The sequence below is a fragment of the Bos indicus genome, chromosome 19 (genome assembly GCF_029378745.1).
Source record: "Bos indicus isolate NIAB-ARS_2022 breed Sahiwal x Tharparkar chromosome 19, NIAB-ARS_B.indTharparkar_mat_pri_1.0, whole genome shotgun sequence".
Classification (NCBI taxonomy): domain Eukaryota; kingdom Metazoa; phylum Chordata; class Mammalia; order Artiodactyla; family Bovidae; genus Bos; species Bos indicus.
In genome coordinates this window covers 41,095,214-41,122,864 of record NC_091778.1, presented here as the reverse complement: position 1 = coordinate 41,122,864, position 27,651 = coordinate 41,095,214, and the positions used below count along the sequence as shown (strand labels likewise).

General features: G+C 38.7%; 1 protein-coding gene across 3 annotated transcripts in view; it reads right to left on the bottom strand.

Moving 5' to 3' along the window:
• CDK12 (cyclin dependent kinase 12) overlaps window positions 1-17,497 on the bottom strand; it is a 40,223-nt gene extending 22,726 nt beyond the window's left edge. For 2 of the 3 annotated variants that reach the window (XM_019981254.2, XM_019981256.2), the window contains exons 1-5: window positions 15,856-17,497; window positions 10,342-11,226; window positions 3,979-4,155; window positions 2,940-3,079; window positions 2,224-2,394 (exon numbers count right to left, since the gene is read on the bottom strand). In XM_019981254.2, coding sequence (XP_019836813.1) covers window positions 2,224-2,394; window positions 2,940-3,079; window positions 3,979-4,155; window positions 10,342-11,226; window positions 15,856-16,901 — 2,419 coding nt within the window. In that variant the 5' untranslated portion in view covers window positions 16,902-17,497. The remainder of the gene's footprint in view (window positions 1-2,223; window positions 2,395-2,939; window positions 3,080-3,978; window positions 4,156-10,341; window positions 11,227-15,855) is intronic. The other variant, XM_019981255.2, reaches the window with a different exon arrangement.
• Between the last annotated feature and the right edge of the window lie 10,154 nt (window positions 17,498-27,651).

Below are 27,651 nucleotides of genomic sequence, written 5' to 3'. Positions count from 1 at the left end.
CAAAAAAAGAAAACACTAAAATTGCAAAAGAGTGGATAAAGGATACAAAGGGACAACTCAAGAAAGAGAAAAATAAGTAAAATTCATAGACAAGGGAAAAAACTTGTCTTGTCTTGTCTAAGGGAAAAACACCAATCCAAAATAATGGTATCACTCATATTTCACCTATCAGATGACAGTTTTTTAAAAAGATAAATTCAACATTATGGAGGATTAAGTGAGATGGGACTCACTGGTGGGACATAAATCATTATGCAATCTACAATTAAATATGAAAATTCCTTTCACCAAATAATTCTATTTCTAGGAAACTATATTAAGAAATAAATCAAAATGCAAAGATTTATGCAAAGATCCTCAATGCAGTGCTATTATAATATATTTTTAAACTGACAACTAATTGCTCAACAAGGACTGGTGAAATTAAATTTGGATTCATTTATCTTCATGCACAGTCATTAAAACATGTTAATGATACAGGAAATAGCTTATGGCAAGTTATAAAACACTAAATATACCTTGATCTCAGTTATGTTAAAATAAATACAATATCTATGAAGTACTAGAAAGAAATATGCCAAAATATTAACACTATATAGTGATCGTCTATGGATGGCAGTATACTGGAAGGGAGTGGGTGAGAAGTGATTGCCATTCTCCTTTTCCTATTCATCTACATTTTCATTTCTTCCACAATAGGTATGCATCACATCCATTCATTATTTTTTTGTGATTAAAAAAAAATTTTTATTATTTGGCCATTCCGCACAGCATGTTAGTTTCCCTGACCATGGATTGAATCTATGCCCACTTCAGTGAAAGCATGGAGTCCCAAGGAAGTCCATTATTTTATTTTTTTTTAAGAAAAAGAATTTGAACAGTATATAGTAAATTACTTATACAGTACAGAATGATATGGATAAAAGCAAGCACCTGTCCAAAAGCAACCAATTAACATTTTTTTATGCATCTTTACTCTGTATTATTTTTATAATCAGAAAAGGTTAAAAAACACACCCAGAAATATACCTAGTATACTTAATTCTATTCCAGTCTAATTTTCATAAATTTATCTAAGCAGAATTTCCTTTTCTTTAAAACTACTTCTGCCAAACTCAAGAGATACTACTCCCTTAATGCTAATACCTCTGAGGCTCTGTAAAGAAGTCCAACTTAACTTTAACCAGTACCCTCCTAATTTTAAGTATTTCAATCATATTTTCTTAATATCCCAGGCTATATTCACATATGCCATCTCTTTACAGCTGCCCATTTCTAAACCTTCAGATTTATTTTAACAGAAGTTGGCTGGATGTCATAGATAGACTACAACAATTTTATTCCCCAAAGACAAGTTACAAATCCAGGAAAACCACAATGTGACCTGAAGAAAATTGTTTTAGAAATACCTGCTTTGGATTCTGAACTGTATGAGCGCAAAGCTACGTTTAAAAAAAAAAGATGCATATAAATGAAGGAGGGCTTCCCAGTAGCTCAGCCGGTAATGAATCCGACTGTAATGCAAGAGATCCTGGTTCTGGTTCTGGTTCTGGGTCAGGAAGATCCCCTGGAGAAGGGCTAGGCGACCCACTCCAGTATTCTTGGGCTTCCCTGGTGGCTTCAGATGGTAAAGAATCTGCCTGCAATGTGGGAGACCTGGGTTTAAACCCTGGATTGGGAAGATCCCCTGGAGGAGGGCATGGCAATTCACTCCAGTATTCTTGCCTGGAGAATCCCCATGGATACAGTAACCTGGCGGGCTACAGTTCATGGGGTGGCAAAGAGTTGGATATGAATGAGTGACTAAGCACAGCATAAATGAAAGAAGGATGAAAAAATGAGAATAACTGTTTAATCTGGGTTTTAACTTTCATTACTATTATTATAATTTGTGGAAAAAAAAAAAACAAAAAGAACACTTCAAAATGTTGCTTGGAGGAGAACCTTACATTTTTTTATGTGCTCGCCTTATTAGGTGTTACAGCACTTTAACTGTAATGATTAACAATCATTTCCAAAGAGTACACTGATGAGGATGGATGGACATTTTATAAAATACGCACTGTTCAGCATAAGAGCAATGTGTTAACATCTTAATTTTGATATGAATTAAAGAAGCTGGATTTGTTTAGTACAACCTGTTAAAAAACACAAACATGCAAACAAGGAAGGGAAATACAATGTACCAATCTACCATACAGAAACAGGATTCTTTGCTAGTACCTTTGTCCTTCTTGAAATCCAGTGCATCCTGTTTATCTGTGACAATTTCCTTCATGTTAACAACACTTCGGTGGATCAGCTGACGAAGGATTTTGATCTCACGAATGGCTGTGATTGGGAAGCCCTCTTTTTCATTGTCCAGTCTCACCTTCTTCAGAGCCACTAGCTCTCCTGTTACAGCAAATTCAAACAGTTTTATCATAATTAGCATTTTCTGGCCACCATCATGAATCAACCAATATATGCTCTTGCTCTGATAAACTTAATGCCTACTTTAATGCTACATGCAAGATATTTTATATTGTTGTTTTTTTTTTTAAATCCCCAGGTCCCCTTTCTTATCTTTGATTTTTAAATGACTTTAAAATTTTAATTCAATATTCGATTAGGCCTAAAAATTTTGGATTATTAAAATATACCAAAAATTCAACTACTTCATTTTATTTTCAAGGACTAACTCCTTACCAAACAAAGAGCAACTTACAAATTTTATTTTTACCTTTTCTTAAATCCCCCAAAACATTTTCAGTGGACAACCAGATGGAAGGTTTTTAGAGGGTAATAATTATATTATGCTTTTGGAAAATTTTGGTCTATTTTGTAACTTTTGGAGACCAAATTAGAACTCAAAGTTTACTTTTGCTAAATCCACTTAAAGCAGCAGTACTGCTAAATTTTTAACCTTCTGACATCTAGAATTTTTTGGCATTATTTACCTGTGTCTTTGTCTTTGGCTTTATATACCTGGCCATAAGTTCCCTCTCCAATAATCCCAATAATGTCAAACTTGTCCACACAGCGTTTCCCCCAGTCACTTTCTGTTTGTCTTCTTTCTCCGTAACGCGGACAACAAATTCTAAAAAAGGCAAAACAAAAAAATAAAACAAACAAAAAAGCTGCTCTAAAAATTTAAGTGTTTTGTTTTGTTTTTTTTCTGCATCACACAGTTTGTGGAAACTTGTTTCCCAACCAGGGATCAAACCCATGACCTTCAGTGGAAGCTCAGAGTATTAACCATGCCAAGGAATTCCCTAAGTGTATTCAAAAAGAACAAAACAGAATTCTTTTATGATGATTTCTCTGATTCCTGGGTCTTTTATCAGTTTCTTTATTAAAAAGGCAGGAATCAAATAATATAAAATAAATAGTAAACAGTCTCTCACAGTGGCTGAGATTTTTCTTTTTTTGGCCTCAGGAAGACATAAGATCAAATAATAGAATTGCTGCTTACTTTCTAACTTCTTACTGGCTTCCTCAACTATAGAATGGGAAAATAATCCCTACATCATAGGGTTACTATAAAAGTAAAATATAAAACTTTGGCAATAATATATGCTCAATAAACAGCAACTGTTTTTCTTACTAAGAGAAGGCGGCTAACAATCAGAAGATCAAACCCAGATTCTACTACATTATGACACGGCAACTCATGTAGTTCAGGGGAAAAAAAACCCACATCTATTAATTCCTCATTAATATGTACATGATTGACATCCTCTGAATATAACGATTTCTTTCTTCTTTAATACTCTAAGTAGTATGAACTCAAAAGATACCATGGGATCAATGTTCATGGTAAACTCGAACTTGGGAAATTATTACTTTTCTAAAAAACATGACAAAGTATCTGGGGATGCAGATGAAAGAATTTTATCCGTGAAAATAAAGCAAGATCTACACTAGGCCCAATCCTCTATGATCCTAATGGTGTAGGTTGTGGTCCAAAGGTAGGGATGGATCCTGCCAAAAACTTACTTTGGTCTCTTTTTGTATGGTTGCTGAGGTGGTGTGATTGCCTTTGGTTCTGGAGAGTCTGGGGGAGATGGATCCCCACCAGGGAGCTCTGGAGGGAGAGGGAGGTCTGTGAGTAGGTGACGTGGTCTTTGTTCCTTCTCTTTCTTCACAGGTTTTGAAGGTAGAGTTTCTTTCGGACTAAACAACAGAGAGGAAAAAAAGAAAAAGATCACAATTACTTAAAGAATGTGCAAATAAAACTCAAAGATTGTAATGTCTGGTTATTAAAAGGTTACAAAGATTTTACTTTTAAGGGAAAAGCCCCTGTAATATAACATAAAGAAATGGAGTTTAGTCACAGTTCAAGAGACTTGGATTTTGCAAAAAGAAATCTATAGTATATTAAAAAAAAAAAAAAACAAAACTTGGATATTATTTGTAGAAACTTTAATAAACTCTTTAATGTCCTCCTGAAGAGGCTATCTGGATTTTTATTGAGATGAAATAAAATACAGGAAGTTATAATCTTAAATTTGCAAAGCACCATGGCAAACCTCCTCTAAAGATTTCAATAATGATGGAAAACCCAACAGTGTAATACTACTATGTTACTAAAGATGTGGAGAGAAACTTGGAAAAAGCAAAGAGTATTTTAGAGTGTTTTGTAAGAAATACAGCTAAGCTGGAGATCAAAATAAATGATTTATTCTACTGGTTGGGAAGAAAAGGCAATCATATTCAACCACCCAAAATGGACAAATAACTCTCAAACTAAGAATCTAAAGAGAACGAATCCAAGAGACTATTTTAGAATCATTAAAGCACTGGCGGCTCAAATGGTAATGGTAAAGAACCTTCCTGCCAATGCCAAAGACACGGGTTCAATCCCTGGGTTGGGAAGATCCCCTGGAGAAGGAAATGGCAACCCATGCCAGTATTCTTGCCTGGGAAATCTCCTGGAAAAAGGAGCCTAATGGGCTACAGTTCATGGGGTCACAAGAGTCAGACACAACAATGACTAAACAACAACAAAGTACTGGCAGCAGAAAGCCTCTCCAGCAAATTATAATAGTCCGTGGGGGAACAAAAGGGATGGCTTTTCTGGAATAGATTAGAAAATTCAATTTTCAGATCTAATTTTTTAACCACCTCTACTTATGGGTAAAAAAAGGATTTTGCGCTATGCATGTCCTCAGGAAAAATAGGCAGCATACTAATTCATGTCTAGAGATAAAACCATGATAGTCTTTTGTATTCCATCACAGTATCAGAAGATTAAAAAGCATCTGAGAATCCTAACCACAGTAGGAACCTCTTCTACTTTTTCAGCAAGTGGTTATTAAGAGAAAACTTTCATAAATACTTACATAGAACCATAAACACATCTAAGGATAATACAGCTATCCCTTGCAATGTATCTTTTTAAAGCATACTGCTACCTTCAGTGTGTGAAACACAATCTCAAAAGCTACTACTTCCTATTATTTTTCATCATTTTAATCTCAAAAATCATACAAAATAACAGAATCTAGTTTGTACCATATTAACCAGAACTGGGGTAGTCAAGGTAGAGCAAAACGATCATCTGAAATTTTCTGTTAAATTACTGATAGTGATGAACACACACCAACTTGCAGTAAGATTTTTCTACCCTGAAACAAAGTCTGTTACGAGAAAACTCTTGGGTCAGGATGTCATATAGATTTTTTAAATTTCCCCAATTTTTAAGACATTCAGAAAAGAAAATTCCTAATTTTTCAACTACTATGTCAAAATACTTTTTATAAAATTCAATTCATGATTCAAAAATAAAGTCTAGCTTGCTTCTGTGTCACTAGAATTAACTGAATTCTTTCACCATCATTTCACGTAAGTTCAGTCTATATTTTACATTTACATCTTATTTTCTCCAAAATTTACTTTATGAGTTCAAATATTGCTATTGTGAAAATGTACATTGCTTCTAAAACATTGTATTTCAGTCTGTTATTTCAAGAAAGAATGCGTGTTTGATGGGATATGTACTACCAGTTTAGAGCACACAAGTTAAACAGAGGTTAAATTTTGTTTCAACAAATTCCACATGTACCAAAAACCTTGCAATAATAATGCATAAAATAAAAATGGTAAAATTGCAATGCTTAGAAATATTATGGTCTTTAGCCTTTAGTGTAGGGTACTCACTAAAATAAAGCTCTATATAGTTCTGAGAACATATGGTAGATACAGAAAGGGTCTAACATAGTGGAAGAAATATTGTCGGAGAAGGCAATGGCACCCCACTCCAGTACTCTTGCCTGGAAAATCCCATGGACAGAGGACCCTGGTAGGCTGCAGTCCATGGGGTCGCTAGGAATCGGACACGACTGAGCGACTTCACTTTCACTTTTCACTTTCATGCACTGGAGAAGGAAATGGCAACCCACTCCAGTGTTCTTGCCTAGAGAATCCCAGGGACGGGGGAGCCTGGTGGGCTGTCGTCTCTGGGGTCACACAGAGTCAGACACGACTGAAGCGACTTAGCAGCAGCAGCAGCAAGTCATTACTTGAAGATTCAGTACCAGAAAGAACAGACTGACCCTATCAATATCAGTATTTCCTGCTTCTCCATTTATACCAGCAGATGGGTTCACTCATGGAGACAAAGTTGCATTAATGCCTGTGTATAATTAAAAAAAAAAAAAGTTGTCAAATCCCAGAGTGCTCAAATTTTAGAATATGGATAGTCTCTTGGAATTTATGATGCTGGAATTTATTCTGTAGGTACAACGTAAACGCCTCTGAGATGTCTTTACTGTTAATAAAAAAAATATGAATTTACATATGAACTACAAAAAAAGAAAATTAGCTTTATTTTGGGCCATGTCACACAGCTTGTAGGTTCTCAATTCCCTGACCAGGGATGGAACTTGGGCCCACAGCAGTGGAAGCTTGGAGTCCTAACCACTGAAAAGTCAAGGAATTCCCCAAAATTAATTTTTGTAATTTTCAAAATTTAAAATAAACTACTTTAAATATCCCCATCCCTGATAGCTCACTGAATAAAGAATCTGCCGGCAAGGCAGCAGACATAGGAGATATGGGTTCGATCCCTGGGTTGGGAAGATCCCCTGGAGGAAGAAATGGCAACACACTCTAGTATTCTTGCTTGGGAAATCCCATGGATAGAGGAGACTGGGTGACTAAACATGCACTTTAAATGTGGCCATTTATCTCATTCCTCTTAAAGAAGGTTGTTTAAAAAGTGATTTATTTTTATAAACGTCTATTAAAATTTGAATGAACATATTAAAAACTTTCTATTAGCATTCTAATAGAATAAAAATAGAAAACAAGCATTCTATTAGCAAAATCCTAAATTCAAACCTGAACGTTTAATAGTCTTTTATACAAGAGTTCAGTACTTTAAAAATACAGCCTTTAAGAATCCTGTAGACTCTACCCAAGTCTGATAAAACTCCAGATGAACCACGCTATCCAAAAAAAACAAGAGAAGAAAACAACATTTTAAAAACCCTATATGGTTAACTGAAAATTTAAAGAAGAGTATACAGATGATTGGACTTCCCAGGTGGCTCAGTGGTAAAGAACCTGCCTGCCAATGCAAGAGACATAAGAGATGCAGGTTTGATCACTGGGTCAGGAAGATCCCCTGGAGGAGGGCATGGCAACTCACTCCAGTATTCTTGCCTGGAGAATCCCATGGACAGAGCCACAGACAGAGCCTGGGGGAGCGGGGAGTTACAGTCCATAGCGTCGCACAGAGTCGGACACAACTGAAGCAATTTAGCTGCATATATGGATGATCTCCTTAAAGAAGCATATCCCCATGACCAGCTATGTCTGTGAAGAATGCATTATATCAAAGTGGATGTTTGGAAGCCTTTGCTTCTAGAAATAAGAATTGTAGACTGTGAATCAGAAAGGTTTTTGCAAATACCATTAATTAAATTCACTCTTCTATTTCATACCTGGGTTTATATATTTCTGCTCAATATACATACTATACACACACACACACACACACACGTTTGAAAGAGAGATTAATTCTTTTCCCAAAAGGACAAATCCTCTAATACAACCTTTATATCATCCATGTGACAAATAATTTCTTAACTACATGCCCAATTTCATTTCACACAAGCCTGGCCTTGGTTCCTTCAGCAGTTTTACTTATTCAAATAATCAGTATTTAATGACTACATTCTATGTCTTATGTTTAAAATACTATAGGCGATAAAAAGATGTATAAGTCACATTCTCAACATTTAAGCTCCTGCAGCCTCCTATGAGATAAAGTACAGAGGAATAGAAGTTCCATTCACAATGTTCAGATTTCTTCCTAAAAAGTCTTCTTACATAAAATTATTTTTTCAGGACTTCCCTGGCAGTTCAATGGTTAAGATTCAGCGCTTCCTATACAGGGGGCACAAGTTTGATCCCTGGTTGAGTAACTAGGGTCCCAAATGCCACACAGCCAAAAAATACTTTTTTTAAATAAACAAATGTTTTTCATGTGAAAGGTGCAGCTGGTTCATGGCACCAAATAAGTAAATGAAGACAAAAACAGAAAAGCCATCTTGAATTTTAAGTTAGTACATAGTGAAAAAATAAAATTGATATTGGAAGAAATCTTCACTTCCATTTTTCTACCTTTAATAAGGACTATTAAATGAAACAGTTACACTTTTGGAATCAGAATATGTAACAAAAATAATTTTTCTCACTTCTCTCTCGCGAGTGTTCTTAAAGACAGCTACACATACTCAAATAAGCACTGAATGATCTTACTTTACCCTTCATTTACAATCTGAAAGATAGAAATCTCTACGTGCCTTCTATCAAAATTGTTCCACATCTGCAAATCTGCACTCTACCCTGACTCATGGTAGACAGGTTCAATGTCTACTTGGTTAGCCAAGTAAACATTTCAAAAGGAAGGTTCCTAGCCACACTGATATGATTCTAGCCACTATGTAAACTAATATTTAAACAAGGTTCTCATGGAAAGATAGTGGCCTAGGTTCCCTCTGGATGACTTCTTTTTCAACAAAACTACAAAAATATATATTTTGTATCTATGGTAAGTATATTGTGTACCTCAAACAAATTTTCCTACATAAATTTCAGGTTCTTTTCTTCTCATTTGTAGTTCTCAGGATGTGGCAGAATTCATTAATACCTATTAATATTAGAAAGAGCATGTGGAATTTTTCTTTAAAATAATATTTACCACTATATATAGTAATGGAGCCATTCATTTAAATAGTCTCTTTTCCCATCATTTATTGCACTTGCACCTTCTAAAAAAGCACAGAGAGTAGTTTGAAAAACTATAGACCTAAAGGGCTGAAATGTATCACTATTTAAACTACTGCTGTCACCTGGAAAGTAACAGAAGCTTGGGAATTGGTCTGGGATGCACGACTGATAATATTTATTTCTGTGCTTACAACGAAAACTTGTTGTATTAAGTGAAACTCATATTCTCTATAACAAGAGGGCAGAATCTCCATAGAAAAACAATAACCCGAAGACTGCCATGGTATATGTCACTGCTGATTCAAGTTTGTTTGGTTGTACTTGCCTAGCTAAGTCCACCAAGAAATTAAACAAATATATTTCCTAATGTCTTCCATGAAATCAGACTCATGTTTCAAATCATTTCAGGTCTCAATAGTCAAAAGGATTATTAAAATGAGAGCTCTTCTTATCACCACACTGTGAATTTATATTCTAATTAGCAAAGACTCTACATATTGTTCTTTTGCTTCTTAAGGATAATTTTTTTAAAGCATCAAGATGGAAAAAAGTCGATACAAAAGACATTTCTGGGACTACTTAGGATCTTAATATTATTATTATTGATATGCTACTGATATTATTCAATAAATGAATGTTTTTTAGGGTGATAAAGGTATTATGATTATACAGGAAAGTGTTCTTGTTAGAAGAGACATGCTAAACTATTCAAAAAAGTCATAATATCTGTAGTTTAAAAATATATGGTAAAAAATTAACAACTGGTCAATCTAGCTGAAGGGCATACAGGTGTTAATTTTTCTGCAGCTATGTAATACTGAAATTTTCAACATAAAAATTCAAGGAGAAAAACACATGATTTTTAAAACTTTCAATCAAAATTATTGATAAATACTCGTGAGAAAAAGGATTACTAGACCTCAAATTATAATTATCTTTTCCTAATCATGTCATACATAAGGACTTTTTCCACTGAAAACCTAACATCACAGGCACTTCCTATTCATGAAAGCATTCTAAACAGACACGCATCAGAACAATTTTGACAAAGCCTTGAGAACAAAAACTACATTACACTTAGATCAAGAGGGTTAAAATTTCCCAGTTAACTACAGTACTTACCTATCCATGTCATCATCTCCCAGTAATAAGGGTGGGAGGGGCAGAGGAGGCAACGTTGAAGTTTTTAGGTGTGGAATAGCAGCTGTTACAGATACTTGAGTCTTCACAGAAACCTGTACAGAGGGCTGAGAATTTGCCTGAGAGGACAGAGTAGATGTCCTTGGATGAACAGAGGGGGGCAAAGTTGAAGTACTTGAAGAAAGAACCTGACTAAATGTTGGCTGGGGAGGAGGCAGAGGTGGCTGCTGTGGAATAGCTGGCAGTGGAGGCAAAGGTGGCAAGGGGGGTGTCTGTGGTGGAGGGGTAGTAGTTGGTAAAGGAGGTGGAGAAGTAACTGTGGGAAGAGGAGGAAGGGTCTCCTTTTCAGATGTCTCTGTCTCTTTTGGAGTAACAATCTCCTCTTTCAGTGCTACAGGTTTAGAGTCTTTTGTTCCCTGTACTTTTGTATCTTTAAGAACAGGATGCTTCTCAGAGTTCTCATCCAACTTCACTTTCCCTGTATCTAAAGAATTTTTGACCTCTGTGTTTAGATGTGTTACATTCACCAGTTCAGTATCTGGGGCAGATTTTTCCAATTTTACACCTCTGGGTAACTTTTTAGGCTCCAAGCCTGAATCCTTAGCCTCCACTGAACTGTTCTCTTTTTTGGGTAAAAATATAGGTGAACCCTTGGATTCCTTCCCATCCATTTTTGCTGCTGCTGCAGCTGCTGCTCTCTCCTTCTTTTTCCTACTGAGTTCAGCTCCCAAGCTGGAGTTCAATGGAAGCCTGACAGGTGAGATACTGGAATGTCGACTGCGTGACCCGGATCTCTTCTTTTTACTATGAGAAGATGAGTGTCTTGAATATGCAGGACTTCTACTTCTAGACTTCATTGATTTTCTACTGGAAAAAGAAAAAAAATTAAATGAATAGACTACAGCAATACGGAAGAAAACAGATTAAACTATGAAGAACTGTAACTAAAAAAACCCAGTTTGAGTACTTAGCAGTCTTAAAAATAGATTGTTGTTGTTGTTCAGTTGCTCAGTCCTGTCTGACTCTTTGCGACCCCATGGACTGCAGCACACCAGGCTTCCTTGTCCTTCACTATCTCCAAGAAGTTTGCTCAAATTCATGTTCATTGAATCAGTGATGCTATCTAATCATCTCATCCTCTGCCACCCTCTTCTCCTCCTGCCCTCAATCTTCCCCAGCATCAGAGCCTTTTCCAATGACTGGCTCTTCGCATTAGGTGGCCAAAGTATTAGAGTTTCAGCTTTAGCATCAGTCCTTCCTATGAATATTCAGGGTTGATTTCTTTTAGGATTGACTGGTTTAATTGCCTTGCAGTCCATGGCACCCACTCTCAAGAGTCTTCTCCAGCACCACAATTTGAAAGCATCAATTCTTTGGCTTTCAGCCTTCTTTATGGTCCAACTCTCACATCCATACATGACTAATGGGAAAACCATACCTTCGACTATACAGACCTTTGTCGGCAAAGTGATGTCTTTGCTTTGTAATATGTTGTCTAAGTTTGTCATAGCTTTCCTTCCAAGGAGCAAGTGTCTTTTAATTTCACGGCTGCAGTCACCGTTTCCGAAGTGATTTTGAAGCCCAAGAAAATAAAATCTGTCACTGCTTCCATTTTTTTCCCCTTCTATTTGCCATGAAGTGATGGGACTGGATGGTACCATCAAATAATAATAATAATAGTAATAATGTATCAATATTGGTTCATTAATTATAACAAATATAAGATAATAATAATAGGGGAAACTGAGTTTGAGGATATGAAAGAATTCTTTGTACTAGTTTCAGAATTTTTCTATAAATTTAAAAATGTTCTTTACTCTAAAAAATGGATTAGAAGGAAATAATCCTTCATGGTAACATATTTCAGTCATATAATCTAAAAATTATCCACTACTTATTCAACTGAAAGATGGATGGATATTTTTTCCCATGTTAGAAAATATCCATATTCACGATTACTTTTAGAATTTTGGTTTAAGTATCTGATAAAGTGAAAACATGATTTTTAAAAGTCATACTTAATGCTAAACGTAGTAACTAGCACACTTCACCAAAACCTAAAATTTTAAACTAGAGAGCTATCTAATTGAGAAATCCCAGGAAAAGATTTTGTTCCTGAATCCCCAGTTTATAATTAAGTTGTGCCTATACTAAACAAACTCTCAAGATACAAGACTTAGGATTTACAAACTATGTAAACTGGAGAAACTGTCTTGCCAAAATAATTTATTAGACGTTCTTAAAACTATGATGGCTTCTAGTACTTTCAAATATAAAATGATTTCCAATAAACATTTTAGAAATTCATAAAGCAAGGTATTATTGCATGTTCAACTTATTTTCTCCATTATTAAGAAAGGATTGGGAAGTAAAATCTGGGAATCTAAAAGGCAGATTATTCTAAATTAAAATCCAACCCCCTCTTAATTCTTTTTGCTTTTTAATAAAGTCAAATGTATTACCGGCCTTCTCAGGTAGTGCTAGTGGTAAAGAACTTGCCTGCCAATGCAGGAGACATAAGAGATGCAGGTTCGACCCTTGGGTCAGGAAGATCCTCTGGAGGAGGGCATGGCAACCCACTCCAGTATTCTTGCCAGGAGAATCCCCATGGACAGAGGAGCCTGGCAGGCTAAAATCCATGGGGTCACAAAGAGTCCGACACAACTGAAGGAACTCAGCAGGCACACAATGTGTCAAGTATGACTGGACAAAACATAATTTGCCCAATAGTCTAAAACAAATTGTTCCCATTTCAGATCTTCAATATCTCCCTTTTATGGCTGATCATTGGTAAGACTGATGTGATTCAAAATGTTTCAAAACAAATAGCATATACATGGTAGGGGAAACAACTCACATGATGTTAGTCATGATTTTCTTATACCCATAATGCCTTTTGGAAATTTTCTTCCAAAAGTTAATTAAAATATAAAATAATCACTGGAATCAAACAACAACATTTATATGAACATGAGGATACAAGACAATGAAACTAGTTAAATGGATTTACTAAATACCCAGTTACTCTTAAGAAAACTAATACCTCTGTAAACAAAGTGGCTAAAACAAGAGGCTTTCTCTAAATTACAGACTGGGTTGAAACTAACATTATCTCAGGAAAACACTAAGTAATGTCAGAAACATGCCCTACAAGCCACTGTTTCTTTAATCTTTCAGCATGACTAAATCTTCCTAAAGAACTCTGCTACAAATCCTTCAACTTCTGAACAGAAGCTTACTGTAATAGGACATTTGGATGGCTGTAAGTTACATAATGTTAAAGTTGAGGTCCAGATCCACTCTTTAAGGAAAAAAGGGGGTAAAAAGAGGACAACAAATAGGTAAATTGTCTTCAAACAGTGAACAAAACTGTCTTCAATAACAAATGTATTTTTTCCCTGAATTAAGTTAGATTCCACCCATTTGAAATGAAATTGCTACTATTAATCACTACTAATTTGGTGGATGCAAAGATCTTCAAAGTTTCTCTCAAAGCATTTTCAGTCTTTAAAAATGATATTGCTTGTTTAATTCTGCCTGTTTCTCTCAAGGCAAAACAAAAAAAAAAACGAGAAGACCATAAAAGGGATCTATATGTTCCCTACCCTAAGAAACTGAATGAGGAAAAATATGTACGTATGCACATATCACACACCTACAAACATGTAATGCTCTTTACTAGCCAACTAAAAATGTGCATGTGACTCCAAGATTATTAGTGTTTATATTTGTGTCCTATAGGATCATGTTGTGTTTTCAATTCTTTCTTGATTTATTTTTACCATTACTGCACTAATTACAACTGAGTACAGGAAGAGAGAACTTGAGATTTGAACCCAAAAGGAATTATTGCAAAAGCAGCTTGTTTTTACTGAAACTTGTTTTAGCCTCAATGCAATTCTGTATTCTCAAACCCCCTAACAATCAAAATTCTCAGAACAGCCTTAATGAAACTACTCCCTCAAGAAAACAAATATTCTGAGACTATTTCTTAGGCATCCTTAAAAAAAGCTAAGCAATTTTACAAATAGTACACTTAAGACATCTACTTCAGTGTATATAAATTTACTTCTCATTCCTCCAGAAAAAAAAAGTCAACTCTAGCTAATGGTGTACATGCTAAAGTGTTTATAGTGAAGTATACTGATATATGCAACTTACTTTGAGATGAATCAAAACAAATGAAGATGGCTTGATGAAGAGATGGATAGAAATGATAAAATGTATATCAAGTATTAATTGTAGAATCTAGGTGGTACATATTTGAGTCCTGACTACAATAATAAAATGGAGGGGGAAAGCCTAAGGAACTTCATACTCTGACAGCTAGGAACTCTCTTAACTTGATGAATTCAAACTAGTTTATGAAAAATTATAGCTTTAGGTCAGCAAAAATTACTCACATTGACATATAAAAGACATGGCATGGATTTTTTTCTAATTTCTCTACTAGTTTTCAACATTTTTCTCACTCACTGATAAAACTTACTGACCAGGCACTGTACCTGGCCATGCACTCATATTTACTAATTAAACCTCGCAACTCTAGAACTAGGTAGTTATTACTCTTATTTCACACACAGAGAAATTAAATTATATGCCAAAGGTTACAAAACAAGATTAGGATTCCACTCAGATGTGACTCCTAAGCTCAAGTTCTCCTTTTGTGGAAAATGGTAAGACTATAAAGAGGGAGGTACATACACCTCATCACTTAGGAACAAGAACAGTTTTCTGTATACAATTCACTCCAACAATTAAATTTCAAACTAACATGTCTTTATCACCAAAAATATCACAGTGAAGATACTATTAGCATTTTTTAAAAGAAAGATTTTGAAAACTGCTGTGGTCACAAGATAGTGGTGATGCTTGTAAAGAAAATCAAAGTATCCTTGGAACCAATTTCTGCCAGGTTATACCATAAAAGGGAAGAGCTAATCAGTTTAATTCCCACTAGAAACATCAAAGATGGGAGTCTTTTGTAAGTTATCAAAAAAACTGTCTATAAGGAAATAAACTTACAGGTCTGGAGACATAGTGGACAACGCAAGTGGTAGATGACCTAGGAAAACAGCCTCAAATAACACAAATGAAATCTCCAATCAGGTCCAATGAAGCCTAAAGCACTAATTCCAAAGTGAATTTCAAAAAGTTAAGACAAAGCAACCGAAATAACTGGATAAACTCTGAGAACCAGTATCAACTCCATGCATTTGGTAAGCAGAAGCCTATGATTTTTTCTCACATAGGAGCTTACAGCTGAAGGTCCCAGCACTGGAAGTACCTACCTTTAGCAGCTTTAGGCATGTGAACTCTCCTCTTCAATTCTGGGTTAAGGGGAAGAGCAGTCTCACCTACATTATGACTAGCCAACAGCAAAGTGTTCTAGACAATGCCAAACACTGGGGGCTTCCACAAAATGTTAACAGGTCTAATCCCCAGTTCCTCATAAGCCACTGTAGGAAAGAACGGACTGTTAGACAAATAGCTCACCTGGGAAGTGGACTCCGGCTCAGAGAGCGCTTGCTCAGAAAAGGGCTGCTGGACCGCCTTCGACCGTAGGGACTGGGTGATCTCCCACTGTAAGAGCCACTCCTTTCATAGCTGGAAGAACGTCGCCGGCTATAGGGACTCACAGACCTCTGTCGTCTACTGTAGGGACTGGGTGACCGAGTGCTGGACTGGTAGGCAGAAGGCTCCTTGTAAGGCGGGCTGATTGACTGCCTTCTAGAGGTACTTCCCGGACTCTTCTTGTAGGAGTCGTAATTGCTAGAGGTGTGAGATCTCGGGGGACTAAGGTCATAATCTTGGCCGTAAGAAGCTCCGGAGGGGCTATCATCTTGCTTGGGACTGTCGGACCACTTCCGGTGGGGACTCCTGGATCTCCGTTTAGGGCTGTCCACGGTTTTGTAACTTTTGGGTGTTTCCCTCTTCCGATGACTTTTACTTCGGTCTTTGTGTCCCGACTTCAACTCACGCTCTTTCCGGGTCTTCTCCTTATGGAGTTTGGATGACCTGGATTCCTTGTTGCTGCTTTTCGAGATCTGAGCCTTCCCGTGGTCATCATTCTCCTCATTTGAACGCTTTGAACTTCCTGATATCCGGTCCTTCGTCGAGCCCGACTTGCTGGAGGCTTCCAGGTTTTTTTCTTTCTCTGTCTGTTTAGTTTTTAATAAGTCGCGAGTACGTCGGTGCTGGTGGTGACGGTGTTTATGCAGGCGGTCGCTGCGATCAGTCCCGCGACGTTCATCATTTTCCCTCCGGTCCACTTTGAAAGCCAGGTCATCAGAGAAGGTATCGGAATCAGAGCTAATGTCATCATATTCCACCAAAGGTTTGATAACTGTGCCCAAAGGTGCTGCTTCGGGTGTCACCAATCCCATGTCTTTGGAGTGCTTGGACTTATGCCGCTTGTGCTTCGACCCCAAGCGGTGACGCTCTCTGCTGTTGGAGCTGCCACCTCCCGATGACGGCTGCAAAGTTCCAGAAGCTCCCCCACTCCCGTCCTTCTTGCCCCCATGTCTCTCTGGATTGGGCATTCCCTTTCCCCTGGCCTCAAAAAGGGGAAAAAGTTCCCCAGCACTCCAAAAAGTAACCCCCACCCTCCCCCCCAGCCCCACGCCTACCAAAGAGCCCCTACAAGGGGGTGGGGAGGGAAGGGACGGTAGTCCAGGCTCCTCCTCCCTCCCGTCTCCTCAGCACCCTCCTACATGAGGTGGGGGTGAAGGAGCCAGGGAAGAAATGAGAGTTCCTCAGCAGTGGAGTTGCGAGACAACGAGTAGCTGCCCGAATCTGTTTCTCCTCCTCCCCACGCCGAGCCAATCCTCAGGCCCAGACGCCGGGGAGGTCGAAGAAGTAGGAAGCCGACGGCCCGGTGCTGTGTGGCCGACTCTGGCTCTGGGGCCCTGTGAGGACTGCGCGGGCCCTTCCCCTACCCGGTAGCCCGGCTCGGGGCGGCTTCCTGTCGCTGGGGTCCCGCGGCCTAGGTGCCTCACGCCCCCTTTGTCCCTCGCTCCTGAGGGACCCCCTTTTCTAGCTTCCGCCTCACCTAAGTACCTCACACACTCGGCCCCTCACACAGACTCACAGTCACACACTAGGTTAAACCGAAACGGCACTAGGAGGAAGGCGGGGGGGAGGGGGTAATCCCAAGAAATACCGCGAGAATCTTCAGTAATCTCGCGGTATTTCGTGCTTCCCTTTCACCTCTCGCCGCTGCTAGCTCAAACAACGCGAGAGCAGGTCTCCAGCAGAGGAGCATTCCGCCAGATTCTCGCGATAAGAATCGGGCTCGCCATTTGAGCAAAACTTTATTAAAACGAACCAGGGAGAATTTTTTAATTTGAAACTTTATTGATAACTCATTGAACAAATACATATTCCGCTTCGGCGCAAACTAATTTTCGTGTGTGTGTGTGTGTGTGTGTGTGTGTGTGTGTACCCTGCAAAACACGATTTGCCTGTGTGTGTGTGTGTGTGTGTGTGCACCCTGCAAAACACGATTTGCCTGTGTGTGTGTGTGTGTGTGTGTGTGTGTGTACCCTGCAAAACACGATTTGCCTCATCCTTGTTTTAAAGATAAGGAAACCAGACTCAGATGCTCTCACTGCTAGGACCCCCGGTTCTATCAGTGGGGGGGAAACTAGGATCCCACAAGCCATGCATCTAGGCCAAAGAAAAAGGAAGACCTAAGAACTTTTTAATCATCTGTGCAAGTAAAATTAATACTGTCAAGAAAAAAGAAAGGAAATAAAGAGAGTATAGAATTTAGTACTTGAACGCAGGTGTGGTGACTTACTCATTGCTGCAAAAGGGCCTGGATGTGAAGGTCTCCACCAGTGTCTAACATGATGGCAGATGGCAGGAAATTTCATGAGTCAATTAGACAAAGTGACTGGTCAGCCTTATTAAACATTGGCATGAGTTCAGCAAAATTACTCTGATTTTTTTTTTTTTACTCTTTTAAATGAGATCAAGTATTTGACCTAGGATGCACCCACAACAAAATGGAAACGTGGAGATGGCAGAAGTAATTGTGATGATGTGTCAAATAAAACCTTGAAGAATAAAATTCATCATCCAAATTAATCCACCATCATATCAGCAGTAGAAACTTTATTTTTGAGTGATGGAGCTGAATTTTATTATTTTTTTTGGTCAAGTAAATCCTTTGTTTTTAATGATTTTTATTTGGAGGATAATTGCCTTACAGAATTGTGTTGGTTTCTGCCATACATCAATATGAGTCAGCCATAGGCATACATAGTCTCCTCCATCTTGAACCTCCCTCTCACCTTCCAACCTGTCCCACCGCTTATCATTCCAGCAGTAGAAACTTTATTTTTTTGAAATTAATTTTTATTACAGTATAGTTGGTTTACAATGTTATGTTAGTTTCTGCTGTACAGCAAAGTGAATAAGTTATACGTTTATATATGTGTGTGTGTGTGTGTGTTAGTTGCTCAGTCATGTCTGACTCTTTGCGACCCCGTAACTGTAGCCTGCCAGGCTCCCCTGTCCATGGGGATTCTCCAGGCAAGAATAATGGAGTGGATTGCCATTCCCTTCTCCAGAGGATCTTTCTGAACCAGGGATCGAACCCTGGTCTCCTGCACTGCGGGCAGATTCTTTACCGTTTGAGCTACTGGGAAGTCCACGTTTACATATATGTACTTTGTTAGATTCCTTCCCACTTAGGCTACCAGCCACCACTGATCACTCAATAGGGTTCCCTGTGCTATATGGTCAGAGAAGGCAACGGCAACCCACTCCAGTACTCTTGCCTGGCAAATCCCATGGACGGAGGAGCCTGGTAGGCTGCAGTCCATGGGGTCGCTAGGAGTCAGACACGACTGAGCGATTTCACTTTCACTTTTCACTGTCATGCATTGGAGAAGGAAATGGCAACCCACTCCAGTGTTCTTGCTTGGAGAATTCCACGGACAGAGTAGCCTGGTAGGCTACAGTTCACAAGGTGGCAAAGAGTCAGACATGACTTAGCAACTAAACCACTACCACCACAGTGTATATATTGTTGTTCAGTCACTCAGTCGTGACTGAGTGATTTTTCACCCAAGAAAATAAAGTCTGTCACTGTTTCCATTGTTTCCCCATCTATTTGCCATGAAGTGATGGGACCAGATGCAATAATCTTAGTTTTTTGAATGTTGAGTTTTAAGCAAGCTTTTTCATTCTCCTTTCACCTTCATCAAGAGGCTCTTTACTTTATTTGGAGGCAATTATCCTCCAAATAAAAATCATTAAAAACAAGCTTCCCTGTCCATCATCTCACAGAGCTTGCTCAAACTCATGTCCATCAAGTCAGTGATGCCATCAAACCATTTCATCCTGTCGTACCCTTCTCCTCCTACCTTCAGTCTTTCCCAGCATCAGGGTCTTTTCCAATTAGTCTGCTCTTCACATCAGGTGGCCGAAGTATCAAAGCTTCAGCTTCATCATCTGTCCTTCCAATGAATATTCAGGATTGATTTCCTTTAGGATTGACTGGTTTCATCTGCTTGTAGTCCGAGGGACTCTCAAGAGTCTTCTCCAACACCACAGCTCAAAAGCATCGATTCTTTGGCACTCAGCCTTCTTCATGATCCAGCTCTCACATCCATACATGACTACTGGAAAAGCCATAGCTTTAACTATACGGACCTTTGTTGGCAAACTGATGTCTCTGCTTCTTAATACGCTGTCTAGGTTGGTCATAACTTTTCTTCCAAGGAGCAAGTGTCTTTTTAATTTCATGGCTGCAGTCACCATCTGCAGTGATTTTGGAGCCCAAGAAAATAAAGTCTGTCACTGTTTCCATTGTTTCCCCATCTATTTGCCATGAAGTGATGGGACCAGATGCAATAATCTTAGTTTTTTGAATGTTGAGTTTTAAGCAAGCTTTTTCATTCTCCTTTCACCTTCATCAAGAGGCTCTTTACTTCCTCTTTGCTTTCTGTCATAAGGGTGGTGTCATCTGCATATCTGAGGTTACTGATATCTTTTGGCAATCTTGATTCCAGCCTGGGATTCATCCAGCCCAGCTTTTCACATGATGTACTCTGCGTAGAAGTTAAATAAGCAGGGTTACAATATACAGTCTTGATGTACTCCTTTCCCAATTTGGAACCAGTCTGTTGTTCCATGTTCGGTTCTAATTGTTGCTTCTTGACCTGCATACTGGTTTCTCAGGAGCAGGTAAGTTGGTCTGGCATTCCCATCTCTTTCAGAATTTTCCACAATTTGTTTTGATCCACACAGTCAAAGGCTTTAGCATAGTCGATGAAGCAGATGTTTTTCTGGAATTCTCTTGCTTTTTCCTGTGATCCATCAGATGTTGGCAAGTTGATCTCTGGTTCCTCTGCCTTTTCTAAATCCAACTGGAACATCTGGAAGTTCTTGGTGCACATATTGCTGAAGCCTAACTTGAACACTAACTTGCTAGTGTGTGAAATGAGTGCAGTTCTGTGGTAGTTTGAACATTCTTTGGCATTGCCTTTGTTTGGGATGAAAACTGACATTTTCCAGTCCTGTGGCCACTGCTGAATTTTCCAAACTTGTTGGCATATTGACTGCAGCACATTCACAGCATCATCTTTTAGGATTTGAAATAGCTCAGCTGAAATTCCATCACTTCTATTAGCTTGGTTCATAGTGATGCTTCCTAGCCCCACTTGACTTCACACTCCAGGATGTCTGGCTCTAGGTGAGTGACCACACCTTCTTGGTTATCTGGGTCATGAAGATCTTTTTTGTATCGTTCTTCTGTATATTCTTGCTACTTCCTCTTGATATCTTCTGCTTCTGTTAGGTCCATACCATTTCTGTCTTTTATTGTACCCATCTTTGCATGAAATGTTCCCTTGGTATCTCTAATTTTCTTGAAAAGATCTCTGTCTTTCCCATTCTATTGTTTTCCTCTATTTCTTTGAATTGATCACTTAGGAAGGCTTTCTTTTCTCTCCTTGCTATTCTTTGGAACTCTGCATTCAGATGGGTATATCTTTATTTTTTTCCTTGCCTTTCACTTCTCTTCTTTTCTCATATATTTGTAAGGCTTCATCAGACAACCATTTTGCCTTTTTGCATTTCTTCTTCTTGGAAGTGGTTTTGATCAACACCTCCTATACAATATTACAAACCTCTCTCCATAGTTCTTCAGGCATTCTGTCTATCAGAATATTGATCCCAATCTCCCAGTCTGTCTCACACACCCTTTCCCCCTTGGTAATCGTAAGTCTGTTCTCTACATCTGTGACTCTATTTCTGTTTTGCCAATAAATTCATCTGTACCAATTTTCTTGAATCCACATATAAACAATGTTATACAATATTTGCTTTTCTCTTTCTGACTATTTCACTCTGTATGACAATCTCTAGGTCCATCCATGGTTCTGCAAATGGCATTATTTCATTCCTTTTTATGTCTGAGTAATATTTTATTGTATATGTACCACATCTTAGTCCATTCCTCTGTGAAAGGATGTTAAGTTGCTTCCATTTTATTTTAAATTAATTTTATTGGTATGTAGTTGCTTTACAGAAACTTCCTAAAATATTTTATTTATGTATGTATTTGGCTGCCTCGGGTCTTAGTTGCGGCACTTGGGGTCTTCATTGCATCATGCAGGATCTTTTGTGGAGGTGGTCAGACTCTCTAGTTGCACCACAATGGCCTTAGTTTCTCTATGGCATGTGGGATTTTAGTTCCCAGACAAGGGTCAAACCCTTGCCCCCTGCATTGTAAGGTGGGTTCTTAACCACTGGAACACCAAGGAAATCCCAAATCCTTTCTTAATTATCTATTTCCTGTTGAAGCAGACTAGAAACCCCTAATGAATGAATAATAAATGAAGCCTGTTACTGAGTTTTTATAATACCTTCTATTTCTACAGCACTTTTCAATTTTCCACAGAAGTCTTTTAAACCTGTCAATAAATATCAATTAAACAAATAAATAACCTGATGAGGTGACCAGGATGAGTATTATTATATGCAATTCCTATAGGCTGAAATTGAGACTCAGAAGGAGTTGGAGCACATTTACACTAGTAGTAAATGACAGGAGAAGGGACAGCTCTTTCTGTAATCTGTAATCTTTCTGGAAAAACCATAGCTTTGACTATACGGACCTTTGTCGGCAAACTGATGTCTTTGCTCTTTATACACTGTCTAGGTTTGTAACTCAGATTTGAAAACTCAGCAATGGCCACAGGACTGGAAAAGATCAGTTTTTGTTCCATTTCCAAAGAAGGGCAATGCCAAAGAATGTTCAAACTACCATACAATTGCACTCATTTCACATGCTAGCAAGGTCGTGATCAAAATCCTCCAAGCTAGGCTTTAATAGTGTGTGAACCAAGATCTTCCAGATGTATAAGCTGGATTCAGAAAAGGCAGAGGAACCAGAGATCAACTTGCCAACATCTGATGGATCACAGGAAAAAGCAAGAGAATTCCAGAAAAACATCTGCTTCATTGACCATGCTAAAACCTTTGACTGTGTGGATCACAACAAACTGTGGAAAATTCTGAAAGAGATGGGAATACCAGACCAACTTACCTGCCTCCTGAGAAATCTGTGGTGGTGGTGGTGTAGTTGCTCAGTTGTGTCCGACTCTTTGTGACCCCATGGACTATAGCCTGCCAGGCTCCTCTGTCCATGGGATTTTTCAGACAAGAATACTGGAGTGGGTTGCCATTTCCTTCTCCAGGGAGAAATCTGTATGTAGGTCAAGAAGTAACAATTAGAACCGAACATGGAACAACAGACTGGTTCCAAATCGGGAGAGGAATACGTCAAGGCTGTATATTGTCACCCTGCTTATTTAACTTCTATGCAGAGTACATCATGTGAAAAGCTGGGCTGGATGAATCCCAAGCTGGAATCAAGATTTCCAAAAGAAATATCAATAACCTCAGATATGCAGATGATACCACCCTTATAGCAGAAAGCGAAGAAGAACTAAAGAGCCTCTTGATGAAGGTGAAAGAGGAGAATGAAAAAGTTGGCTTAAAACTCAACATTAAAAAACTAAGATCATGGCATCCAGTCCCATCGCTTCATGGCAAATAGATGGGGAAACAATGGAAACAGTGACAGACTATTTTCTTGGGCTCCAAAATCACTGCAGATGGTGACTGCAGCCATGAAATTAAAAAGACACTTACTCCTTGGAAGAAAAGCTATGACAACTTAGTATATTACAAAACAGAGATATTACTTTGCCAACGAAGGTCTGTATAGTCAAAGCTATAATTTTTCCAGTAGTCATGTATGGATGTGAGAGCTGGACCATAAAGAAGGCTGAGCACCAAAGAATTGATGGTTTTGAACTGTGGTTTTGGAGAAGACTCTTGAGAGTTCCTTGGACTACAAGGAGATCAAATCAGTCAATCCTAAAGGAAATCAACCCTGAATATTCATTGGGAGGACTGATGATGAAGCTGAAGCTCCAATACTTTCGCTACCTGCTGCAAAGAGCCAGCTCATTGGAAAAGACCCTGATGCTGGGAAAGATTGAAGGCAGGAGGAGAAGGGGATGACAGAGGGATTAGATGGTTGGATGGCATCACCAATTGGCATCATCAATGGACATGAATTTGAGCAAGCTCACGAAGATATTGAAGGACTGGGAAGCCTGGCATCCTGCACTTGATGGGGTCACCAAATGTCAGACATGACTGAGCTACTGAACAAGAAAAGTTTGTCATAGCTTTTCTTCCAAGGAGCAAGTGTCTTTTAATTTCATAGCTGTTGTCACCATCCACAGTGATTTTGGAGCCCAAGAAAATAAAATGCCATCATTCCAAATCACACACACACACACACACACACACACACACACACACACCACATCTTATTATCCATTCATCTGTCAATGGACATTTAGGTTGTTTCCATATTTTGGCTACTGTGAATAGTGCTGCTATGTCCAGATACATGTCCAGGAGTGGGATTGCTGGATCATATGGCAACTCTAGTTTTTTGAGGAGCCTCCTTATTGTCTTCTGCACCAATTTACTTTCCCACCAACAGAGTAGGAGGATTCCCTTTTCTTCACATCTCTACAGGATTTGTTATTTGTCGCCTTTTTAATGATGCCCATTTTGACCAGTGTGAGGTGGCACCTCATTGTAGGTGGGTTTTTTAAGATTTATGTATTTATTTATTATTTATCTTATTATTTGACTGCGGTGGGTCTTTGTTGTTGCATGTGGGCTTTCTTTAGTTGTGGTGAGTGGGGACTACTCTTGTTTTAGTGTGAGGACTTCTCATTGCAGCGGCTCTCTTGCTACAGAGCACAGGCTCTGTGCAGTCTGCATGTGGGTTTCAGTCATTGTGGCTCTTGGGCTCTAGAGAGCAGGCTCAGTAGTTGTGGTGCATGGGCTCAGTTGCTCCACAGCATGTGGGATCTTCCTGGACCAAGGATTGAACTAGTGTACCTTTGCACTGCAAGGTGGATTCTTAACTGCTGAACCATCAGGTTTAGTCAAATGGCTTTGACTACAAATCAAAACCATTGTAATTTTGACTTGCACATTTCTTTAATAATTAGCCATGTTGAACGTATCTTTCTGTGCCTGCCTGTTGGCCATCTGTGTGTTTTCTTTGGAGAAATGTCTCTTTAGTCTTCTGCCCATTTTTACTTGGGTTGTCTTTTTGTTATTGAGTTGTATGAGCCATTTATATATTTTAGAAATTAAGCCCTTCTCAGTCTCCTCATTCTCAAATGCTCTCCTCCCAGTCTATAGGTTGTCTTTTTATTTTATGGTTTTCTTTGTTGTACAGAAGTTTGCAAGTTTGATTAGGTCCCCTTTAAAAAAAATTTTTGTTTTTATTTCTATTGCCTTGGGAGACCGACCTAAGAAAACATTGGTACAATTTATGTCAGAGAATGTTTTGCCTATGTTCTATTCTAGGAGTTTTATGGTGTTAGACCTTTAAGCCTTTAAGCCATTTTGACTCTCTAGATATTTAAATACAAAACATACTAAAAACTGCTGGTATTGGTCCAACAAATGGTGAGGACCGTGCCTTTGTAGTATAAGGATTGCTTCACTCTACAGGAAAACTTTGAACTCAGAAATTCCAGGGCTGCATGATTTGTTTGTTTCATGATCTCCCAGGGCAGGGAGTCAGGGTAACTCTGGGAAGCCCAAGTGGCCAGTCAGGTGATGACTGTAGTTTCCCTGTAAGTCCCCCAAAGCAAGTCAGAAAGCTTCTCTTTAGGCTCTACACAAGAGGAAATATTTAACTAAAGTTATAGTAATTTCCCCTCACCCCAAGTCCAATTTGTTAGTTTAGCTTTTGGTTTTAAGAGCCTTTGAAGTCTCCCTCAAAGCTTACTCATTTAAAATCTGTCCATGGTCCTCTTCTTGGTGTGTGTATACCTTGAATTACTTTTCTTATTTAATGACATGTCTGTCCTATATCGGAGACGGCAGTGGCACCCCACTCCAGTACTCTTGCCTGGAAAATTCATGGGTGGAGGAGCCTGGTAGGCTGCAGTCCACGGGGTCGCTAAGAGTCGGACACGACTGAGTGACTTCAGTTTCACTTTTCTCTTTCATGCATTGGAGAAGGAAATGGCAACCCACTCCAGGGTTCTTGCCTGGAGAATCCCAGGGATGGCGGAGCCTGGTGGGCTGCTATCTATGGCGTTGCACAGAGTCGGACACGACTGAAGCAACTTAGCAGCAGCAGCTGTCCTATATTTTGACTTTTTGTTTTATAAAAATTGATGTCTTTTTAAAAAAATCTGTGTTGTTTTTTTTTTTTGACTGTATCGGGTCTTAGTTGCAGCATGGGTGATCTTTGTTGCAGTGCTCAGGCTGAGTTGCCCTGCGGCATGTGAGATCTTAGTTCCCTCACCCACTCGGGGATCAAACCCATGTCTCCTGCCTTGATGGGCAAATTCTTCACTGGGCCACCAGGGATCTTTACTTTTAGAATACAAATTTTTGACAATGTCATTTCATCTGCATTTTCAAATGAGAAATAGTAACTTCTCATTCTATTTTGTGACTAAAATTTGGTAAAGTTTATTCTGTTTTCAAGTTTTATATGGTTTAACAATTCCTAGCTACTCCAGTACAGTATTTATTGTTCATTTGTATAAAGAGCTTGCATGAGAAACTGTAGCTGTGTATTCAACAGTCATGCTTTGGACATGAGTAAATTAACAAAATATTTTTGAGTGCCTACAGTTTCAGTGACTGTTCATATTTTCAGAACTCTAAATCAGGTGAACCCATCAAGGGCTAGGGCTGTGTTGTCAAGTGTATATTACCAGCTTCTAATACACAGGTGTTAGGACTCCACAGATGCTTGTTGAAACAGCATTTTAGTTTATTTTTTGGCTGCACTGGGCAGTTTGTGGGATCTTAGTTCCTGAACCAGGGATTAAACCTGGGCCCTTGGCAGTGAAAGCATGGACTCTTAACCACTGGCCCACCAGGGAATTCCCACAGCATTTAAAATATAAACTATCTTTGGAAATTCTCAGTTGGATAAATTCTCTCTGTACTTCTTCAATGTTAATATTGCTAGATTTATATTCTATAATATTTGGAACATACTTTTGTACTAAAAAATGTAATTGTTTAAAATTAAAATTTAACTGAGTGTTCTGTTTTTAAAAAATCTGACAACCCTATCAATTTGTCTCTACATATGCACTGAGTCTCTGACATGTGTCAGGAACTAGGCTAGGCAGTATCACTAGACTAGACAGTAGTGAAAGAAATAGACCCGGTGCAGCCGCCCTCCTAGATTTGATAGTTTAGCAGGGAAGACAGACATTTGAATACATCATCATGTACTTAATCAAGTACTGAAATAGTAAAACAGAGGACCTTATTAAGTCAGGGTTTAGAGAAAGTTTGCATCTCTAGTCCTGAACAAGAGACATTTACTTTGAGAACTATATAAGAGGGCCTCAGTGAGATGTGGGGGAATGGAGAAGAGGAAAGCCTTCCCGCAGTTAAAAAGGCCTGTTCAAGGACCTTGGGAAAGGAAGGAGTGAAGCAATTGTCTGCAGGTGGAAGGTCAGTGTGGTTGGGATTTGGCAAGGGGAGAAGGGCTAGATTTAGAGAGGAATTTTAGCACCAGTAAAAGATTTGCCTACTAAGCCCAGGTACAATGCTAGGTAGTGGGGATTACAAAATGAGGGGCAATTACTGCCTCAAGAAACTCTCTGTGTAGTGACTGAAAGGAATGAGGGTAAGAGGAATAGACAAGAAGTAAATTTTATTTCTACTTTCAAGGAGCATGGTTACGCATATCTTTGT